We start from the raw sequence: 23156 nt of genomic DNA, 5'->3' as shown, positions 1-23156 counted from the left end.
GCAGTTGGGTCACTCCCATTTTTTGGGTTATTTTTGACCCAACTGTTGTTAGAGTGCAGTGCTGAGTCCAAAAGGAACCAAGTCGTTGCTTGTTGTTTACACCCAGACATTGGGTTGAGAATCTGACGCAGCATGTTGAGTCAAGATTAAGATCCACTCAGGGGTTAGAACGACCCATACTGATGCGTTAATGAGACCAAGTATTGGGTTACCAGCCTAGCAGTATAGCTGGGGTTAAAAATAATCAAAATTTACAAACATTATATAAGAAACAACGTTTAATTCTCAGGGATTACCTGCTGGGTCAATATAATGCACAAAATCCACAGCTACCCAGCAAATGGGTTAGGAAACAACCAAGCACTTTTTAGATGCTGCCAAAAAAGCGGAGTTGTACTCTAGCTTTAAACGCACCTTAAGTTTAATTGTTAAGAAAATGTGCCATGCGGTGTTCAGGCTTGCCCTACTTCCGCTGCTGCTGGCAGAATGTCGCTCCACTCCTTCGTTTCCAGCCACCTCCTTTGAGGCTGATTCTTATCCCCGAGGGTAGCCGTCACACAGTTTCTCCCTCCCCATCACTCTTATTTGTATGCCTCAGCAGCAGCTCGGGTCTGCTTAACTTCACTATTTTTGTCGAATCATTCCCCAGCTTGTTGTTTGACTGTATTTTGCAAGGAAGAGACGGCACAAATAGTGTAGATTCTGAGACATGAGTGCTGAATGAGCTGCAAGGAGCTGTCCTTAGTCCTGAACTGGCCTGCCAGTCCTCTGCTCTGTGTCCTTCGCTGTCAGAAAAAACTGTTACAGCAGGAGTTCCTCAAAAGGCACGCTCTCTATTAATGTGGGGCCCGTGACACGCGAAGTCGTTCACGCAGTCAAAATAGGAAGGGGAAGCGTTTGCAACCACAATGCACTTGCAAGTTAACTACTACTACCCTACTACACTGTAAAAGCAAACAAACAAAAAAAAGTTCAGTGAACTCAAGGTTTCCAGACAACAAACCTCAAAATTTGAAGTTGGGCAATTAAACAGAATATTTTAAGTTTTGATGTCATGAAAATTGTCTATTTCGCATTTCACCATGAATAAACTGTATTGTCCCCCAACTCAAAAATATTTATGAAAACAACTCAGCAAATTGTTTTGGAGCACAGAATTTGCTTGCCTTGTTTTGCTAACATTGTTGCCATAAATGCCAATAATTAATATTTTAAAGTTGTACCAACTTCAATTACTGTTTTAGTCCAAATATATATATATATATCTATATATATATCTATATATAGATATATATAGATATATATATATTGGTCAATGTACTACATTTGTTCCTACTGTATTTTTTTTATTTTTTTTTATGGTTCATAAGAATGAGCATTTCACAAAATGTTAACTGTAGTTGGAATAGGCTCCAGCTCACCTATGAGCTAATGAGGTCAAACACTCTATAAAATGCATGGATGTTTTGTTTTTGTTTTGTTTTTTTGTTTTTTAAAGAAGATGGGGTAATGTGTGTGAATGTTCTCCTGTCACCATGGAGGTGTCACATTCGATGAATCCTTCACAGAGAAGGTTATTTTTGAAATTGCACGATAAACTAATAAAATACTAATGCTTTTGCCAGGTCCGATGTATGTACAAAGTTTTATGAATTTTCATGCATGTTTAGACTCTCAAAATTAACATCAGCTTTCCATAGCTGATGTGTAATCTAAGTCAGGGGTCCCCAACCGCCGGTCCGCGGACCGGTACCGGTCCGCAGGGCATTTGGTACCGGGCCGCACAGAAAGAACTTGCCTTATTTCTGTTTTATTTATTTCGGAACACGAAAGATGTTTTATTTTGAAAAATTACCGGTCGAAACTACTGGATCAAAGTTATGGCTGAATACTCTGAGATCGCCACAATAGCACTGTTGCTATTTCCGACATCCTACCTGTGTGAAGTGGGGAGTTTCTGCAGCAACGGCGACTAAAACAAAATTACGAAGTAGACTGGACATAAACCACACACTTGAGGTGTCATTGTCTCCTATTACCCCGAGATGGGACTGTCTGATTGCAGAAAATCAAGCTCGGGGCTGTGGTGAGTCGTCATTTTCATGCACTTTGAATTTGCGTTGTATCGTATTTTGAAGGCATTAAACATTACCAGAGCGATAAGAGTGTTGCGACCAGATTAGACGCTACTTGTGTTTATTATTATATTTCGAAAACACCACAGTTTTCATGCAGCTCATACCATATTATTTTGTTGTATTAATTCGCCACACCTTAAATGCCGGTCCCTGAAAATATTGTCTGACTTTAACCGGTCCGTGGGGCAAAAAAGGTTGGGGACCCCTGATCTAAGTCTTCTTTAGACACCAAACTAGTTGGGATTATAATGGACAGTACAATCTATCAAAATGTTCTGAGCTCCTGTTTCCATTCAAATATCATATTAAACAGATTAAATCGGCCCCGAGAAGTTGCTGTAGTTCAGTTTCCCATCTTGACGTCACGTTGTACTTCTTGAGACTGTGAATTATTTGAGGAGTGAATCAACATCTCAGATGGCGGCATCCAAGTCGCGCACACCCACTTTGCCTCTATTGCTCCAACACATGGATAATCAACCATCAAGTGCACACAATCGTTAGAGTAATTCATTATTAACAGGATGGCAGTGTACACATATCCTGTTTCCATGCCGATGTTGCATTTCCCAGAATCAAATTTCTGAAGCATTATCAGACTGTGAAAGTCGTTCAAAAACACCTGAAATGCATTGCAACAACAATTCCAAAAGCAAACGCCCGCTAAACTATACACAGTTGCTTTGTAACGACATCCATTAAAACCAGCGCTTTTTGTCGGTGCAATTTACAAATAAAATCGCAGCGTTCATGCCTTGCTCATAATTCCTCCGCAAAATGAGTTTATAAAAATGTCATTGCTTACGTCCTTGTGGACGGCGGTGATCTAGATGCACTGACTCCAGTCAGTGCCTTGTGAAGGCTTGCTACAAAAGAGCGTCCGCATACTTTGTGGAGAAATATGCGCATTCATATTCACCGCACATGTCTGTGGTGCTGGAGCTGTGTTTATTGTGAGACAAATCATGGCAGGATCGCGCTAATGTGACTTTATGGCCAAGTAATGCATTGTGAATTGGTTTCTTGTTTAGGGACCATTAATGACAAATAACCTGAATATATGCTGAGAATCCACGAATACTCGGGTATCAACGGTGCCTACAGCAAAAGTAAACATGAGGATCTGTTTGGTTGATGTGCAATGCCAACCAACCTTGGTGAAATGGGGGAAGGGGGGGTGGAGGTGGAGAATCAAGGTTGAAAGCAGCCATGCTGGCGTACGGTCATCTGTTGTGATGGATGAAGCTGCTCACACACCCACTCGTGCTTCCATGTCGTAATCCCATTGAAAACTTCACATTCATCACTCATTCTCCTTTTTGATACCTCAGATTGATGATTGTCACTTTTCAAAAATAGAGAGCAAACACAAGTGCACGAAAAAACAAAAACAAACCGACGTCGGCCCAGTTGCACAATCTGTTTGTCTTCCGAGCATATGCAAAGTTAAGTAACATTTGGTTTGTCATATTTTTTGTGTTGTTAGCTGGCGGCCAACACGGTGCTGTTCACCAGTGTCAACCTGTCGGGCCTGTTTGTGCGCATCCTGACAGAGCGAGCCCAGAGGAAGGCCTTCCTGCAGGCGCGCAACTGCATAGAAGAGCGACTTCGCATGGAGGACGAGAATGAGAAACAGGTGCATGCCACAAAAGCACTTTGGTGCAGGGGAATGTCAACTCATTGAGTCGAAAATACACAACTATGCACACGTTTGCAACACCAGGCAAGACAGCAGAGTGTACGTGGCAACTGTACTGTAATAATAAATTCTCTTTTCACGATGCAGATGCTGATTGCAAACTGTGCATGACCAAATACCGTATTGGCCCGAATATAAGACGGCCCTGATTATAAGATGACCCCCTCTTTTTCAAGACTCAAGTTTGAAGAAAGACTTTGTGAACACCAAATTAATTTTTATACAGAAAATAATTACAGTACATCTGAAACAAATGATTCTAACAATATATTCGAGAGAAAAAGCATGTTACTTTGCCTCATTCAAATCTTAATATCTGAACATTTAAATATGTAAACTAAAGTGCAATCACATCCGTAAATGAATGGCTTCTGGTTTTTGAAATGTAAATTACATCATAACTTCTCTTCAGCTGCCGGTTAACCTGGCCGATCTTCGACCCACTTTTCTCCAGATTGTCGCTACGTTTCTCCATTTTCTGTTATCTCTTCTATTATTTTCTTCTCTTTTCTTTCTTACCACTATTTTTTATTTTTCTTCTTCGTGCTACCGCTATTTTTATTTTTATTCTTCGTGACAGGGGTTCGCTTTGGCCTGGGGAGTCAAGTTTAGCATTCGCTTCAATGGTATCTGGCGCCATCTAGCGTCGTGAATGGACATAATGTCTAGACCCCGAATATAAGACGACCCCCACTTTCTCAGTCTTATTTCAATGCAAAAATCACCGTCTTATATTCGGGCCAATACGGTAGATACTATACAGTATAAATGTGAACATGGACAGCAGCAAGAATAGCAGCAGTTTTCTCTCTAAGCTGCGCGCGTGAGCAATTGCGCACACCATGACGCTAGCACGCGCCACGCACACATGACTTTTCCACACTCATTTCTTCATTTCTATTCCAGTGGGATCTACAAACAGGACACCACACCATTCCCACTTCCCTTCCAGTTTCAGTCGTGCGACAGAGGTTGCAGTATTGCTCACCTTGTTACAAAGAACGCTGAGAGAATTTGAATGCTCAGATGCATGGAAAAATTAGCGGGCTGCAGAGCAGCACTTCATGTCGCAAAATGTGACTTGTATCAATACATAGCCAATATACAGTGTTCGCTCACTACTTCGCTGCTCTGTTAATCCGACTTCACTCGATCGTGGGGTTCTCATTTGTGAGCATAACTGCATGTAGTGCAGTTTTGTTGATTTTTTAATTCATGTGTAACGGATACAAACATGCTGGGGGCTGTATATAGGTGCAGATGTAAATGAAAAAAAAATATATACACGAATAAATAGATACTATACGTACGTAAGTGAATGTCAACAGTAGAAAGAATATTCAGCAGCATTTGTATGTGGCAACAACTGTGCATGTTTCAATAAACAGGAAAGAATCGGCTTCGCCAAGTGACTAACAGCTACAATTTGTAGTTGAATGAAATTAACTGTAATTCTAACAATCATGGTGTTTTTTTTTTTTTTTTTTTTTTTTATATATATAATCTTGCATCCAGGAGCGCCTCCTCATGAGTTTGTTGCCCAGGAACGTCGCCATGGAGATGAAGGAGGACTTCCTGAAGCCGCCAGAAAGGATCTTTCACAAGATCTACATCCAACGACATGACAACGTCAGGTAAAACACCCGCTCGGCTCTACGAGACTCCACGGCCTAGTTTTAAACTTCCCACCCGATTTAAACTCATTAAAACACACCTAAACTTATTGAACACACTTTTAAGAATACTTCTTTGTGCCTTTTGCGCATACATTTCTCCAAATACAATAAGAGACACATTGTTTATTTTTCACTCTCAGTTTATTTTTCAAACTTACACATACAACTAAAGAGAATTAAACATTGTGTAGGCAGCACCAAATTGTTTAAGCGTACCATGTATAATAAACATAAGTCTGCTAGCTAAATGCTAACATTACATGGGAAGAGAACTGGACTGGCTAACCTGATTTAGCATTTACATCGATATACTGTAATGATAAACCTTTGAAGAAGTGCAATTGCGACACACAAACACAAGCATAATCATATTCTGTCTGCTCTATGAGAAAGACTGTTAATGGATTTAAATTGGGAACCTTCTCTGCCTCTTCTTGCTCTTATTGATGGTACACCTCTTGCTGTGGACCTCATTGCTGCGCGGCATGTCACAGCACAACATGGTACTCCAGGTGGTGCGCCACTCTAAATTTGGACTTCGCTCTACACTGTTTAAAAAAAAAAAATTATAAAATTAATTTTAAATATGATACCTTAAAAATCCGCAGTGTATCTGGGCGTAAACAATGAACTGAGAAATTGAAATGACAAAATTGAAATTACAAAATAAGTTAATGTGGCGTGGTGGGAAACCGAGAAGAGAGTCGTACTTTGCAGTGGAAAAGCAGCATCAGATAAGATCATCCATGCATTTCACAGTGACATCAGACCCGTCGAGGCCCTCCAAGGAAATTCACCATCAACGCATTGAACGCTCGCATTGGGACATGTCTGCCTGCCAGCATTAAAACTGTCTTAGTGCATTTAAAGATTTGTCGTTTTGGATCATTAAACAGAAGCGAACCAACGTCCGCTGACATAAAAGATCCAATTAGGGACTTGCTAGGAATCAGATAATAGGCCACTAGTGGGCAACTTCGGGGGTCATCGAGACTCAGCAGCACCCTGGAGGGAAAAAAAGGCTTGTGAGGTTCTGGAGGAAGAGAAACTTAAATGACGTTTAAACCAATTTCGGTGATAGTCGATTGAGCAAATTATGTTTCAGCGGAAGGAAGGCGCCTCATTATTATTGGTTTCCCCATGAAGTGACACTCCAGAGAAACATCTTACTGTTGTTAATCAACATACTATACTGTAGTTTCTCTTACCAGCTCCTAAAGCAGGGGTGGGGAATCTACGGCGCGTTGGCCATATGTGGCCTTAAAGAACATTTTATCCGGCCCACCAGGCAATTAAAATAAATAAATAAATAAATAATAAATTAATTAAACAGAAAGTCCAGAGGCATGCCGACAAATGTTTCTAATATATGAAAATAAATGTTGACTGGCCATTTGATTAGGTGCACATTCAGATGCAATGCAAAGACCGAAACAAATATTTTGCATTTTAAACGGTATACTTTGTTTTGAGAAGCATCATTCATCAATAAATTGTAATTTTATTGCAAAGTATTTCTTTGATATTTTGTTGACATTTTGGTTGATCAAATTAAACTGAATTGCAAATAAAATGTCTCGTGATCATGTAACTGTATAACATTTTGAAATGTACACTTATTAAAGGAATTACGAAGTTAAATTAACACAGTTAAGCAGAAATAATATAGGATAGCTAATTTCAGTGATTAATTAAATCAATTCAACAACCATGATTCATTTTAAACATGATAATGCATTCTTTTGAATACATTCAACAGAATTTCAATTTTATTCATAATTGTGTCATATTTCAAGGTGGTCATGTACCTGATGGAGAGTCTCACTGAAATGTCCTGTATGTTGGATCGTAAACTACAGTACAGCATGTTTGAACCCCGCCCAACCCGATAGTGTGACCCCCGCCCGCCCCTCCCACCACATATTGGACTCGGCACAGGATTTATGTCATTCGGGTGAACTTTAATTACTAGACACAGCGCGTGGCTCCGTTTCTTTATTATGCTCGGCCAAGGTGGGCACTGTTTTGATCTGATTAGAGTCCAGCCAGGCGGATATTGTTGTGATCAGCTGCTAAAAATAAAAAATGGGATTTAACTCCGACTAACGTAACCGTTGCCTTCCATCAAGATTTGGCATAAAAATGTTTTTTGTTTTTTTTTGTTTTTTTTTTAAATAAAAGACCACACCTTTTATTGTGCTGTTTTCTCCACAATTTGAGGTACTTTCTAGGTAGGGTGGCAATAACATTTCTATAAAAAGTTGATTCTGCATAACGTGCACTTTAAAGCGAAACCCTCAAAACAGGTACAGTATTTAAAACATTCAAAAATATCCATGCCTGAATATACACCATTTTCTAAACGCAGTGCATTTAATATTTTATCTGAAATCAAAATTTTAAATTGCTCCCAGAACCACAGGGTTCCATAACCAAATATGCAAATACTAAAATCAGTTGGGAATATTCATAGCAGAGATAGGGATCTTTACAAAGTCAAAAACAATGCTGAATAAGATCTTCTGCTACTTGAAGAGCCGACTTACGTCCTGTTGGTGGATCACCAGGGCGGGGGATGGCGTCTGGGGTGTGCATAAGTTAGTTTCCGGTGGGGGTGGGCAGGTGTTGTTTTTGAATCAGCAGAAAAATCGTAAAGATCGTCACCCTGTCCCTTATTGTTCACTGGGTGCGGGGTGTCCTGTAATTTGTAACTGCTTTCAGGCCTTTCCACACAGAGAGCAGCCTCGCTGCATAGTCTCGCTGCATAGTTTTGCGATGTCAATGTCCTTTGTCAATCGGTTTCGGGCGTGTTTGTACAGTCCCTTTCTCCAGTTTTGCTTTTCTAAGTTGCCTGAGTTTGGCAGTGAACCATGGCTTGTTATTATTGAAGGAGGGGAAGGACTTTGTTGGTACACACACATCCTCAAATAATGGTATTTTTATGTCATCATTGCTAAAATATATTTCATTTGATTAAATTCAAAGTCTTCAAATAATATAAAATATGCTTTCCCTCCCTTGAAGCGTTCACTTTCCAACACAGACTATTTACTTCATGTGAAGTATTTCCCTCATCTGTTCAAGGCTATTCAGTCCACCCCCATACATACAGTCCACATTGCTAGCTTAATGAAAAAATAGAATTGTGACATTTTGTTGAAAAACAAAACCATAACAATAACATAATTAGGTCTGATTTTTTTTAAATGAAAATCCCGCACGTTATTACACTGACAGCTCCTTTTGAAATGTGTCAAACAAAGCTGCAGAAACACCCCTCCTCCTCTGGGAGTAAAATTATGTTTGTATACTTGTGAAAATAACTCTCCTTCGATGGCTTTATTAGGCAATATTGTATGATGATGGGTCAGGGCATGTTCGCTTTCAGAGTCTTAAATCGTTTCAGTGCACCCTAAAAATTATAAATGGCTCAAAGTAAATGATTTCTTCTTCTTCACACAAAGGCTTATTCCGACAGTCAATATCTTTGGCAGCCTTGCAGATCACAAGTTCACGCGAGTGCTAAATGCGGCTTTTACACCCCTGTGTTCCACACGGATTTTAAATAACTTAAAAATTATGCAGAGGCGAAATGTGTGAATATAATAAAACAACGACGACAACAACAATAAACTCAGAAAGTTTCATCAGCGTCTCTTGAACAAACATTCGTTCATGGCCAATAATGCATCCGTGTTTCTTCTGCTGCATTTTTTTGTGGGGAGAAGGTCACATACTGTTTTTAACATCTGATGACTGACGACCCCACACATGCTGAGTAAGAAAATCACTAATTATGCTTTATGCTCTTATTATGTGTGCTGTACTCCAGATGACCAACACAGCACACCACACATGCAGTATTACCATATCACTGACATTTCTGTTGCAATACCAAGACTAACCTGTGAGAGGCAGTATGTTGTCACAGGTCTTCCCAATTTGGGAAATACAAACAAACAAGGAGTAGAAGAAGAAATGGAATCTAAGCCAGTTGTTTAAGTGGGCCTGGTACGGAGTACCAACACTTAATATTAGCCTCTAGCATTGTGGGACTTTACATGAACACACAACTCTCTCTTGTCCTGGTTCTCTCTTGCGCTGTCTGATACAGTATCATAAAGAGTCGTATGAGTATCACTGATACTCATACGACTCTTTAACTAATTCGTGTCTTTCAAATAAAGAAAAAATAATAGAGCATTTATGCTTCTGAGAACAGTTTATTTTGCTGTGTGCGCTGTCATTTCAACATATCAAGGAGACATACTCAGAAACGTAACATACCGACAACACAAAGGCTAACTTCAAAAGAGAAGCTTACCAAATCATACATGGGGCCAATGCAGCCTTGGATTGCTTTCATTTTGAGGTTGCTTCCCGTGGTGGCGTCCCGGTTAGCTTGACTCGTCTTTTCGACATTTCGGCTTGCCTTATCACAATTTTTATTGCCATTATGACCAACATCGACACAGCACATATTCAAAATCATATTCAGTCACTAATTTAGGATGCTAAGAAACTGCTAGTAATTATGCCATCATTGTATGATCTGGCAAAAATTCCGCCGTTTGCAGCTAACAGCTAGCCTACAAGCTAGCAACTGTTAGCAACGAGTGCCCAGCTGGCAACAACAAGAAGGTTGACGGCTGTTGCTTTGCTTTGCTTTCTTTCCTTCTTTTTCACTGATGTGGACACGATGTTCCAATAATCTAAACGGTTGTTTTTGACATTGGGTGTCTCATCTAATCTTTGTCTGGCATCCCATGATCGGGCCTTTGTTGACTTTGTTGCAAGGGGTGCTCACATTTGTCAGTATGTGTATATCCCTAAAACAACAACTTGCTATTGGAAATAACTGGAAGGAAATATTCACTTCAGCAAGAACTAAATGGAAAACAACAAAAAAAAAAAGATTTGGCTGGAAGCCTTAAGTGGGCCCCGCGACAGGATCTATTGTGTTTTCTTGAGGGATTAGATAACGGGACATGTGTTGTGTAGGCTGCCTATTCAAATTCAATTTGGGTTTTCTCCATTTTTTTTTTTTTTTTGCTCTATTATTGGCCGCTGCACTGTATGTACCCACAATGCAGTTAAGTGTCACATTAGGCCCACTGTTTGCAGATTTGCACGAATGCAACATTCAGCGTTCTAAATATTTGTCTATCACAGATGGCGGTCAATTCAAGTGTTGGCATGAATTAATCCAACCGCCTTCTCCTTCAATAGCATCTTTCAGTGGAAATGTCTCTGATGCAGAATGAAGGGTCAAAGTGAAACTGGCAATTTTCTGACTGAGGACAAGGATGGGCTACTTCAATGATGGAGGGGGCCACAATTTTTCATCACTGCTCTTCAGGGGCTCACATAGAACCACACACACTTCCTAACCAGATGTATGACAAAAAGGCCATTTTTAAATATGGACAAAATACGTGCTCTTTTTTTCATCATACATTTGTCATTCAAGGACGTCACTAAACTGCTGAACAGTAATCCAACATTAAGTGCTAGAACTAAAATTGTGTATCACAAAAATCAACACACTCAAAATTTTAATATTATTCTGGGACAATGGTTTTCCTGCATATTATACCAAATCCCCTAGGCCTACTCACGTTGTAGTGTTGGGCAGTATAAAACCCAGTGTAAGCACAACTAAGACATGTCTGTCATCTAGTGATGAGTGGTGGAATTACAATTTAAAACTATGCACATTTGCAGTTTGGCATCTGCAGTTTCTTTTTTATTTTAAATATTTCAGGGGGGGTTTCCATGATAATGAATCTTTAGCATTTTTTTATGGCGAATTTTTGGTGTTTGTAAAGTACAGGAAAATACATTAATAAATAATTATTTTCTGCCTCAAGACCGCAAATTCCTCATTCTTTGCTTTGTATTCTGCATCTCATGACCTTATTATGGAATGCCATGCCACTGTGAGAAAGCACACGCAGTTAACGCAGTTAAGACTTCTTTTTTTTATGGCTCTTAGGTACCATTCAGGAGTGTGATCATCTTATAGAACAATCTTATATGAGATAAGATAGTCAAGAGTTTGCTGTTGTTGGGTCGGGAAGGGGCCAAATCGGGACAAAAACAGCCCCATTATTTTTATAAGTGTGCTTGGCCTGAAAGACAAATTCAGTTACGTCGCCACTTCGGAACTCCGTTGTCAAGCGACGACGGCCTGTATGCTTGGTGGAAATGCCGATGGAAGGATCACCTGTATTTTCTTGGAGGAAAGCACTTCTAAACATTCCTGTCATCAAACACGATTCTTTATCGACCAATGAACAGACTGCAATCATTAGCAATTCTACCACTGCCATTTGTAAAAAACCAGTATGACTATGTCAGCAGCCTACCAACCAAATTCCGCACCAACTGGCCCGCTTTTGGAGAAACGCTGCTAACAAGGTCCTGATGGCTTCATAATATCCCTAAATGACTCCTTCAACAGCAAACGTCTTCACCTTGATCCCCGTGAGAATACTCTGGCTTCTATTTTCAGTCACTGTGTGTTCGACTGTGCCGCCAGTCAAAATGGGGCAGATACTCTCTCGCTCTCTCTCCGTCTCTCTCCCTCTGTCTTTTTAATCTTTCTTTGCCTGCTGCTGGCCACTAATTGCCATCTTTGATTCGTTTGCGTCAAAAACCCAAAGTTGCGATTCAAACTGACCTCCTAAATGTCATTTGAAGAGCTCCCTCGCTGCTAATCTGATCCGGCACCATATCATGACAGTAACAAGCCATTTCTCTTTTTGCCTGCGGGCAGCATCCTGTTTGCAGACATCGTTGGCTTCACCAGCTTGGCCTCCCAGTGCACCGCCCAGGAACTGGTTAAACTCCTGAACGAGCTTTTTGGAAAGTTTGACGAGCTTGCTACGGTGAGTCTGTTTGTGTTACCGCTCATTTTGAATGGCGGTGTGTATGGCTGTTTATTTGTCACACACAGTTGAAGTTTACTGTAAAACTGACACGACGCAAAGAATACTTCAACATTGTACATTTAAGCCCCAAAATGTTCACCCAAAGACTGACAGTTTTCTCTATGGAGATTAATGCTAACACATATGCGAAAAGGCATCTATGGGCTCAGGGACATTAGCAGCAATGTTTTGCTAATGATAAACCTTTAAGTAGCTGGTACTTAACAGACACATCGCAATGACACACAGAAACAGAGCATGTAACTATATACGCAGGCATATACAGTAAATATTCCCACCTACGGAATTTCCCTCACCCAGAATAAAAACCGATACATTAAAATTTCGACTACGATATTACATTAACGATCGATTCATAACAACGGAAGTTCCGGTATCCGGAACCCGAAAGCCATACGGAAGCCCGCAGTGGCACAAACTCAAGTCCCACTCAATATTACAGAACAGTAGTTCTTAACCTTGTTAGAGGTATGGAAACCAACCAGTTCAAATGCACATTCACCGACCTTGGGTCGGTAATCGTTGCCTCCATGGCGATAAACAAGCTACTCTTCTGACAAAAAAATGGAAGGGATCAGGAGGAAAGATGGAGAAGTCATGCTAATTGCTAAGATAACTTAAAACTGACATGTAAGATCGGAATTAAGTGCTTGGGTGATCGAGTACACTTTTTACAGAAGTCTATCAAGAGCCACTTTAAATCATATACAACTTCGAACAGGAAAAGTAGCAGGCAATTTAATTGTCTTAGTTTTATTGTTGAATAAAACCCTTGCTTTAGGTTCCTTGGATTAACCGGGGGAAGAAAAATTGCTTCTCAAAATTTGAAATTTGCTCCTCAAATGAAATCATAGGTTAGCAAAACAGCTCCACTAAGAAAAACAAAACGAGCCCCGAAATTGCATTGCTCAAATGCCATTTCCTATTCTATGGTTATCATCACGTTTCACATAACAAAAATCACACAAAAAAGCCAAAGGAGCACTTGTGGAGATAATCCTTTGTTTGATTTTAGAAGCATATTTTCCTTAGTGGAAGTCTATACCACTCCTTAAATCATTCCTATTATATTTTTTGCATATTGCATATTTAGCAGGGCCCCTGGAGGATTTTCTCAAAGGTGAAATGACCCCTGACAGGAAAACACTTCCCCTCCCCTTGTCTACCATGAGTTCCATGCTCTTGGCTGTCAGCTCAGCGTGGTGTCACAGACAATACTGGAAGCCCTTATGATGTGTAATGTGATTACTGAGAGCTTCATTTGAGGAAGACGCTAATGTAGTCCGGATTCGCCCCGGGCTGAATTTTTCCTCCACGCGGGCTGTGCGAAATGACTGACTGGAGTTCCATTTGCAGCTCCTCCACTTTTGTAAATAGTTCACTGAAAAAAAATGCATTCGCGCAAAGTGGCTGCTTCATTTTGTTTCCGGTTTGAAGTCAGACCACAAAATATGTCCGACTCAGTGTGTAATTTGACTTTAGCTTGGCTGAGTTCTATTTTTAACTTGCTTGTTTACATGCATCAATGGCAATGACTAAGGCTTGATTTACACTGTTTGCTTCAAGTGACACAATTCAGATTATTTTTCTTTCAAGTGACCCAATTGGGATATGCGTCACATGGCAACACATAAGAAAAAAAAATGGCAAACCCACTCAAGAGCCGGGAGAACATTACCACTCAATAAAGCAAAGACCGAAATCCTGAATCAAACCATCAAACTCAGAACTGGGAGGCAGATGTGTTTTCCACAAGCCCGCTGTACCGCTCACCTAAATCAGTGATTCTCAAGGAGGGCTCCCTCGAGTGGTACGTTTGGTTATATTTAACTTTTGGAATGGAGAAACAGTTTTTTTTAACTTTAAGTACAAATTTAGTTTGTTTTGTGTGTACTGATTTTCATTGGATCATTATTTAAGTACACAGTTTTTACAAAAAGTTGGGTGAACTCAAAATTTCGAATCGCTGAGGCAAACAATTTGCTTGCGTTGTTGTGTTAATCAACATTGTTGTCATAAATGTCAAGAATTGATATTTTATTGTTCCAACGCACTGTTTTAGCCCTCCCCAAAGTACAAGTTCTGTTTTTTTTACAGTGTATTTCCCCCTCAAAAAAACTATTCTGCGACTGCGTTTTCATTTGCTCACGATGGTTGTACTTGCAGAGCTTAGTATCTTTTTTAAGTAGTACTTTGATATTAGAATAATAATAAATATTTGCATCCCATTCTATTAGTAACAGACAGTCCAAGGTTAGCAGAAATTATTTTCATGTTTTATATCCATTTTGGGGGCGGCCCGGTGAGCCAGTGGTTAGCGCATCGACCTCACAGTGCAGAGGTACCGGGTTCGATTCCAGCTCCGGCTTCCCTGTGTGGAGTTTGGATGTTCTCCCCGTGCCCGCGTGGGTTTTCCCCAGGTACTCCGATGTCCTCCCACATTCCAAAAACATGCACGGCAGGCTGATTGAACACTCCAAATTGTCCCTAGCTGAGAGTGTGTGTGTGGATGGTTGTTCGTCTGTGTGTGCCCTGCGATTGGCTACCAACCGGTTCAGGGTGTCCCCCACCTACTGCCCGAAGACAGTCGAACACCCTCTGCCACCCTTGTGAGGATAAGCAGATCAAAAAATGGATGGATATCCATTTTGGTGCAACCAGCTTTTTCCAGGTTTATATTTCTGAGATTGTTGACGTTAAGTGATGGCTTGCAACTTATCAACCAATGTCGTAGCCTAACCCCGACCTAAAGCGCTCCTTCACTCTGATCCATTTAGGCACGAATTGGCGACTCGCAGTGACTCATCATAGCAGTGGTTACTTTTCTTCTTTTTCCTCTTCTCTCTTTCTTTTTTTTCCTTACAAAGAACGGGTGATAGCACATGGCCACTGGGCGTCATCTCGTAATAGCATTCCAGCACCATCCCCACACCACCTGTCCACTCTCTGGACCAGTCAAGCTGCATGGGATGTGCGCCAGGAACACAAAGTCCTCCTAAGTAGCGCTTCATAATGCACACCAGTCACTTGGTTGTTCCTCAAGTATCTCCACCTTGTAACAATAATATTTCTTTGCTTTTTGGATAAAAAGAAAAATTGCGGGGCTACACTGTGCCCTAGTGGTGAGCAAATCTGCATCACAGTTCTGAGTTTTGGTGTTCGAATTTCCGCTGCGGCCTTTCTGTGTGGAATTTTTACACTGTTCTCCCGGTACTCTGACTCCCGTGTCATAAAAACATGCAATGTTAGCTTCATTGAAGACTCTAAATTGCCCCTACCCTAATAATGAGTACATTGTACAATAGTAAATGCCTCCCTTTTCCCCATCAAGGAAAAAAAATGAATACTAAGTAATTATCTCTGTCCATAGATAATATTGTTCACATGGATCAACATATGTATTTTATCCATCCATCCATTTTCTAATCCGCTTATTCTCGTGAGGGTCGCGGGGATGCTGTTGCCGATTCCAACTGTCTTCGGGCAGTCGGCGGAGTTTATGTATTTTAAATTTAAAATTAAAATACGTTAGCAGATGTCTTTCAAAAAGATCAAAAGAATCAAGTATTCAAGATCACTCTACACACCCTACATTTGCTTATTTTAAAGTTGGGTACAAAAAGGATGGAGCACATTACACTATGTTTGACTTTAATAGCTGATAGTTGATTGGAACGAATCAGCATTTTACTGATACATGTATATACAGTATATTTATACACGGACAGTGTCACGCTTATAACACAACTGCCCATCTCGTTTTTTGTCTTTCGTCCTATGGAGAGTCATTTCCTGCAAAAATCTGATCATAAATTGAGTTAGGCACTTATGTGCTTCTTTTTTCCTTGTAATTTCAAATAATTACTGGTAATTTTAAGTACTACAGTACCTTTTTTGCTAAAAAAATACAACTTTGTTGTCTCCAGATTAGCACGTTTTAATGAAAAAAAAAATCTTTCCAGTGATGTGGTAATGCGTTTGAAAGTAACGCGTCACTGTAATATCTCAACTTTTACAGTAGCAACGAAACTAAACGTGTTGTTTTTCTCGGTGAAGCAATCTGACGACAGTTACTTACTTGTACTGTACTTCCTATGATGTAGTGGCAAAACTGGTTGGCAATTTTATGTTAAGCGAGGTAGTCGGCCTCTGTTCAATTTAACTAATGAACTAACTCGTAATCTAATTGAGTTACTTTTAAAATCTGGTAATCAGGAACATAACTAAAGTAGTTTTAAAGTCAAGTATTCAGTATCGTAACTGAGTTACTTTATAAAGGTAACTGGGACAACTGTGTATAATATTACAGCTTTCTTTCCCCCCCGAAAAAAACCTCTCCAACTTTAAGAAAATATTTCTAAATAGTCATGCCTGGCAATATGACTTCTTCTTAAAAACAAACAAACAAAAAAAAACTCATTCATGCAAGATGATGATTAACTTCTCAAAAATACATATTTTTCTCATCGTCATTTTTTTTCAGGAATAGATTGTAGCTCAAAAATTATCCATTTTCAAGCATCACTGCAATTCCTTGTCTGATTAACTCAACCAATGTTATTGTTTCAGAGCTTTAGCCCCTGTTAAAAGCCAACTTGGTCTTCTTGTCCCACGGGAAAAGAATACATCAAAATTGGGTTTCCAGGAATCCCACTCACACTGATAAGTGTCGGCACTTTGATTCCCACCACCCACTAGAACGCAAGCTGTGAGTAATTATAACTCTTCAGCGCCGTCGCCAGAATCTGCTGACTGCTGCTGAGACGCAAGATTAGCGCCGTTAACACCTTGAAAAAGCATCGGGACCTTGCCACTCCCCCCCCCCCCACCAGAAAAACAGAGATTGTTGTGAACTAAACCCCAAATTTGCCGCAACGCGTGACATCTCAAGTTCTGCTGATGTACATCAGATTGATGGCAAATGTTCACTGGACAGCTACGAGATGGTGGTTCATTTCCAAGCATGCAAATTGACACGCCAACTGGTCTCCTCACTCGATAAACACTTCCTCTCCTTGGCTGAGTCTCCAGCAGGCTGTCCAGCACCCTAAACAACAGTTTCTGTGGTGAGAGGCATGCTCATTGCAGCGCTCTGCAACATTTAGAGCACTGGCTACCGTCTTTTAAAAAAAAAAAAAAAAAAAAATGGCTGTGAAATTTACAATGAAATGCTGTCTTGTCCTGTAAATTCCTTCACCATATACAACATTTTCAAGTACAAATATGTGAATCATAATTTTCTGAAGGATTTACAGATGACTGTAGTTTGTACATTGTAAAATTGTCATGGGAAAAACAATACAACCTAGTGAATATAAGGGCTAATATAACATCACATTTCATTTTCAAATCCACCAAAATCACGTGACACCACCTGCGCCACAACTTAGACCTGGTTTCATCTGGTCTAAAATATCATGTACTTTCTGTCACCAAATTGTCAGAGATTGTCGTATCTTTTCTCAGTCGTGCTTCTTAGATATATCAGATTCACGACATCAAATGGCATCAGCCATCAGTGACAACCGATCGCTCTGATTGGCTGTGAGCCAGCCAACGAGACAAAAAACAGAAATGACAATCGCAAACAAATGGAAATGGAATTTACTTTGACTCCTCTTGCTAAATTTTGCTCTTTTCTTTGCTTGGATTTATTTCCTCCCGCATCTATGTGTATAGGTGCAGGTCCATTTTTGTCCTGTGCTTCATTTCGTCTTTCCCGTTTTTTTTTTCTCTCCTGTCAAAACACCTCCGTGCATCACCACCGCTTCCAGACTCCTCCGCTCCTTAGTTTCTCAGCTTCTTGATTGACACGCAGCAGCCTACTTCCCTCAACGCCGTCTGTTATGCCCCGTGGTTCTCTCGGCGCTCAGTCTCACGCTTCCATTTTTAGATGGCTCAATGATTTATCCATCGACGGTCTTCTTGCTCTTTGAATGGGGCAAAGTCCTCTTATCGTTCATGCTGTAACAGCCTCAGAAATTCCCTTGGTTGTTGCATGTGGTTTCATAATGACAGAGCAGTGGGGCAAAGATGTAATTACTTTTAGCTTTAAAAAAAAAAAAAAAAAAAAAAAAAGAAATAATGAAGACAAACGTTTTCCAAACAAAAACAAACAAAAAACGTCACAAGAAATAATATTTGGCCTACAGGAATGAAAGTTGTATTTTTCAGGAAAAAAGTTTACAAGAATTACAAGTTGGAATTCTCTGGAAGAAAAAAAATAGATAAAGAAAGTCATAATTTCACGTCGGTGGCTCGGTATTCCAGTGTGTCAACCTCACAGTGCAGAGGTCATGGGTTCGATCCCAGCTCAAGCCTTCCTGTGTGGAGATGGCATGTTTTCCCCATGCCTGTGTGGGTTTTCTCCGGGTACTCCGGTTTCCTCCCACATTCCAAAAACATGCATGGAAGGCTGATTAAACAGTCAAAAATTGTCCCTTGGTGAGAGCGTGAGTGTGGATGGTTGTTCGTCTCTGTGTGCCCTGCGATTGGCTGCCAACCGGTTCAGGGTGTCCCTGAAGACCGCTGGGATAGGCTCCAGTTGTGGATGTCCAATTGTCAGGCTCTATTATGCATTATCCACAAGTGGAGATCTTTGTTCAGTTCTTTACAAATGTACCGGTAATTGTAATCTCATGTGAATAAAGTTTGTTCCTGAGAATGTTATATGTGGCTGTAATGTCACAAAAATGTAAAAAAAATAAAATAAAAATGTGAGAGAAAAACGGTTACATTTGTCATGTTACAAGAAACAAAATCATATTTTTCAAGCAAAGTAGGTGGCGAAAAAACACATAATCGTTGATGGTCCTCATCGTAAAGCATGTGCATACGCTTGTCCTCAATCAATCGAACTACACCTGTCCTGTCCCCCCAATGCAACTCCCCCTCCTCGCTGAAATCTGCCGTGTAAACACAACCAGTTGCCCTTGTGGGTTTTGCCTCCCGAGCAGATGCGAGGATCACCGTTAAGTCCCGTCGTTCTAATAGGACGATGGTGGGCTTGCTGCTCGAAGCTGTGCTGATCAGAGCTCTGCTCAAACCAAACAAGCCAATTTTAGACTTTAACAGCATGTGCACCCCCCCCCCTCACCCCCTGGCCGTTCCTGAATGTCCAACGTAAACATAATTTCATTTACACTGAATGAATTTGTCATTGAGTTTTGAAATCTGAAGCAAGTTGTGCCACAAATGAGCCACTGCTCACCCCGCAGCCCTGCATACCTAACAATGGCTTTTGTTGACATGATGACGAGTGGTGGCGCAAGAGGCTGGCAAGGAGTGTGAACTCCGATGTGTTTGTAAGACAACAAAAGCTTTTTTGATTGCATTTTCACTCGTGGAGGCAGCACTTCATCACTAAGCCTCTGATTTGCTGATCCATGGATGTGACGCATACAGCTGACACATCAGCAACAAACGCAAATACCGCCCACTGCCCACATTGATGACCTTACTGGTTATCAGATGGTAATGCTGTTAGTGAATGCTATTCTGTGCTAGCTTTGCAGCTCTGGTTACCATTTGGCTTCATGATCACTTTAGAAATGTCTGATCTTCTGTCAGGCTAGCTTCCTAGTCAGAGGTGGACAACTCATTGAGGTGGTGGAGGGCGGTTGGGGGATTGTTATAAAAACAATTACAATTAAAAAATGTTTTTGGTGTGCATAAAATTTGGAGATCTCCAATGATCTTAATTTTTTTGTATTTATTGTACTTGATCTATTTTTTTCAATATGCTTTTCATAGGATATTTTATTATTATTATTATTTTTAAATCATAAACTGCTAATCAGGTCCTTCAATGATATGTCAAGCCAAGTGGCCCAGACCCAAGGAAGGGCGAAGGCTACAATTTCAATTCATGTGCGGGATCATCAAAATAATAGCACAGGATGCATGTTACTGCACAGATGCATTTTCCACTTGTGTTGATGTCTGCTTAACAAATTTAGCCGACGGAAGGCCCCACTTGCTTTAATCACATTCAGGAAATTGACATGTAAATCAAACGACAGCGACGGCCAAAGACTCAGTTCTCTCCTCGGGCGCTTTTAGGTCTAAACTTGGAGGATGTGTGGATTTCGAACAAATAACAACATATCCTCGTGTCTCATAGCACTGCCGCTGCTGTCATCTTCTCATATTTGTGTGCGTGTGTGCGTGTGTGCGTGTGTGCGTGTGTGTGTGTGTGTGTGTGTGTGTGTGTGTGTGTGTGTGTGTGTGTGTGTGCGCGTGCGTGCGTGCTTTATTTTACAGCTTGTTTGCCTCTTGCTTTGTGTCATCCTCTTTGTTGGGACCCACTGAAGGGTGTACTCATTTGAAACCATATGCATATGGATCGAGTTTGTGTGTGTGTGTGTGTGTGTGTGTGTGTGTGTGTGTGTGTGAGGCCACCACAGGTTGTACGGCCACATCACACCTGTTCCATTATGATTGTGATAATTAATTTCAATTGATGGAGAAAAAAAAAAGAGCAAATCTACGTGTCTTCTTCACGTCTTTACCGCACAGTCCCCCTCCCGTGGGTCACGTGACGTGCGGTAATCTCGCCCGGGTTCTCAATCAACTGCTAAAGCCACAGTGCAGATTAGCACAGGAAAAGTACAGAGTGGCAGACTTTAAGCACCGGGTCTTTCCCCCCGCTCGCCGCAGCCTCGCCTCGTTGCCATAGCGCCATCTGTTACTGATCCACCACCTGACCCGAGCTCGCCCAAAGAGGCCCGATTGGCCACCGACAGCACAATACAATCTTTTTTGAAAACAACTTATCTTTACATATCTAATGTATTAGAAACTGCATTGTCTGGAACACCAAACATGGGCATCAAGGCAAAGTGCTTCGTGTCACTAGAGTGTTGTTGTTACGCTTCTCAACAGTAAATATTCTCCTGTTTCTGTCGCCTTCCATGAAAAAAAAATGATGACACTGGTCAACAGCAAATGTTAATTTTTTTTTAAGCATTTGAATGCACCCTGTAACCTGATAACATGACAAGTTGTCCACTGTAGTAACCGCTGTCCCTGAAAGGGTTTATCAATGTCAAAGAAAATATCTTAAAGGACATAAAGCCGTCTCTGGTTACAATTTGCTGTTGACAAATGGAATTGTGAGTTGCAGCCCGACTATTACCAGTATCGCTCGCAGCTTTCAGTTTCTGAAGGCTAATTTAGACACACAAGAAAAGTTAGCTGCTATGCGTGACGCACGATGCTTACGTGAAACAAGAAGAAACTGAAACGTCTACATCGACACCAAGCAAATTTTGTGCTTGGCCTTCAGCAATATTTCTTCTTTGTAAATGTGATTGTTTGTTCACGAGGTCATTTGTGCCTTTTCGTTGTCCTTTGTAAACATCCGCAAAATCTGCGAGCCTTGCAGCTAGCAACAGCAGCAACATGCAAACATGCAGATTGCCCTTCGCCGCAACACAGGGCGGCTGGCATGTTAAAAATAGCCCGTCCGTCTTCCTCGCCGTGCGTCCGCGCTGCCGCCAATGTGCATAATTATGAGTCTTTGTTGCTCTTCGCATGCACGGCCAGTGATCCCATTACCTCCATGGAGACAATGAAGGGGTTGTGAGCGACGGCGTCAATGGTAACCCGATTCCCCTGGCTCATACGCTCCGATAATGGCGCTTTGTATTCTGTTTTCTTGCTTACTGCCAGTGAGCCATGGAGGGACCAACTCTTCACATCGCCTCCATATGTCAGAACCAAATATGCGTGGCTCATTTGCATAATTTGACATGCTTTAAGCAGTTCGGGGTGACTGTGATGTAGGATCAAATCTTCCCCAGCCTCATTTGACCTTGCTTGGCATTGATCATGCATGATTATACGCCACATATATGCTGTTATTGTCCCAATGACAGTGTGTATTTGTCATGCGCGTGTTGCTAGGAGAACCACTGTCGCCGCATCAAGATCCTGGGTGATTGCTACTACTGCGTGTCTGGCCTGACGCAGCCCAAGACGGACCACGCCCACTGCTGCGTGGAGATGGGACTGGACATGATTGACACCATAACGTGAGTGATCTGACGTTCCAGCTGTCCACTGTGCTGCCATTGTGAACGGTCAGGATACAAAAAACACTAAAATGCCATTTTATGTCGCTTTACAATCGATTTTGCTCGCCAGAGGCTGAGCTGCACTGAGTTTGTTTACAGACTAGTCATGTGACTTGAGCACACTTGAGTTCCATTTCTCGTCCATTACTTAGGTTATATACGGAACAGAAGTTTAAATGCAACACTTTTGGTTTTTTTTTTTTTTTTGCTCCCATCGGGGTGATAATAATTTGGGATTTCTCTTGTTTGCAAGAAATAAAATTATGTGGATCCAGTTACATGTTTTCAGTAGACTCTACATCTACTCTATGTATCTGGATCCAGATGATTTTATTTCATGTACCGGTAAATTTAATTTTGAGTAAATTCAAAACAAATGTTTTCCTTTATTGGGGAGTGCTGGATGTTCTCCTCTCGTTTTTGTGAAATGTGGTTTGATAAATGTGTTCAGTACTGGTGTATCAATCCATTTCATGACAATTGCCCAGTGGGATACATTGGCTTTGTCTATACGCATACATTTATAATGTCTCTTGTCAGATTGCGTTCCATAAAATATAATCCTTGGAGTTTCTAATTGGATATCCTCCACAGCGAGCTTGAGGGACAGAGAA

At 40.9% G+C, this 23156-nt stretch overlaps 1 protein-coding gene across 2 annotated transcripts in view; it reads left to right on the top strand.

Annotated features, from left to right (window-relative positions):
- The window catches only part of LOC109521217 (adenylate cyclase type 1-like), a 41224-nt gene that overhangs the window by 4213 nt on the left and 13855 nt on the right, over positions 1-23156 (top strand). For both annotated transcript variants that reach the window (XM_019878916.1, XM_019878915.1), the window contains exons 2-5: positions 3625-3774; positions 5353-5471; positions 12292-12403; positions 22373-22500. In XM_019878916.1, coding sequence (XP_019734475.1) covers positions 3625-3774; positions 5353-5471; positions 12292-12403; positions 22373-22500 — 509 coding nt within the window. The remainder of the gene's footprint in view (positions 1-3624; positions 3775-5352; positions 5472-12291; positions 12404-22372; positions 22501-23156) is intronic.

Source organism: Hippocampus comes, unplaced genomic scaffold (genome assembly GCF_001891065.2).
Source record: "Hippocampus comes isolate QL1 unplaced genomic scaffold, H_comes_QL1_v1.1 scaffold85, whole genome shotgun sequence".
NCBI classification, from domain to species: domain Eukaryota; kingdom Metazoa; phylum Chordata; class Actinopteri; order Syngnathiformes; family Syngnathidae; genus Hippocampus; species Hippocampus comes.
The sequence above is the reverse complement of the archived record's forward strand: the minus strand, read 5'-3'. Positions and strand labels throughout refer to the sequence as shown.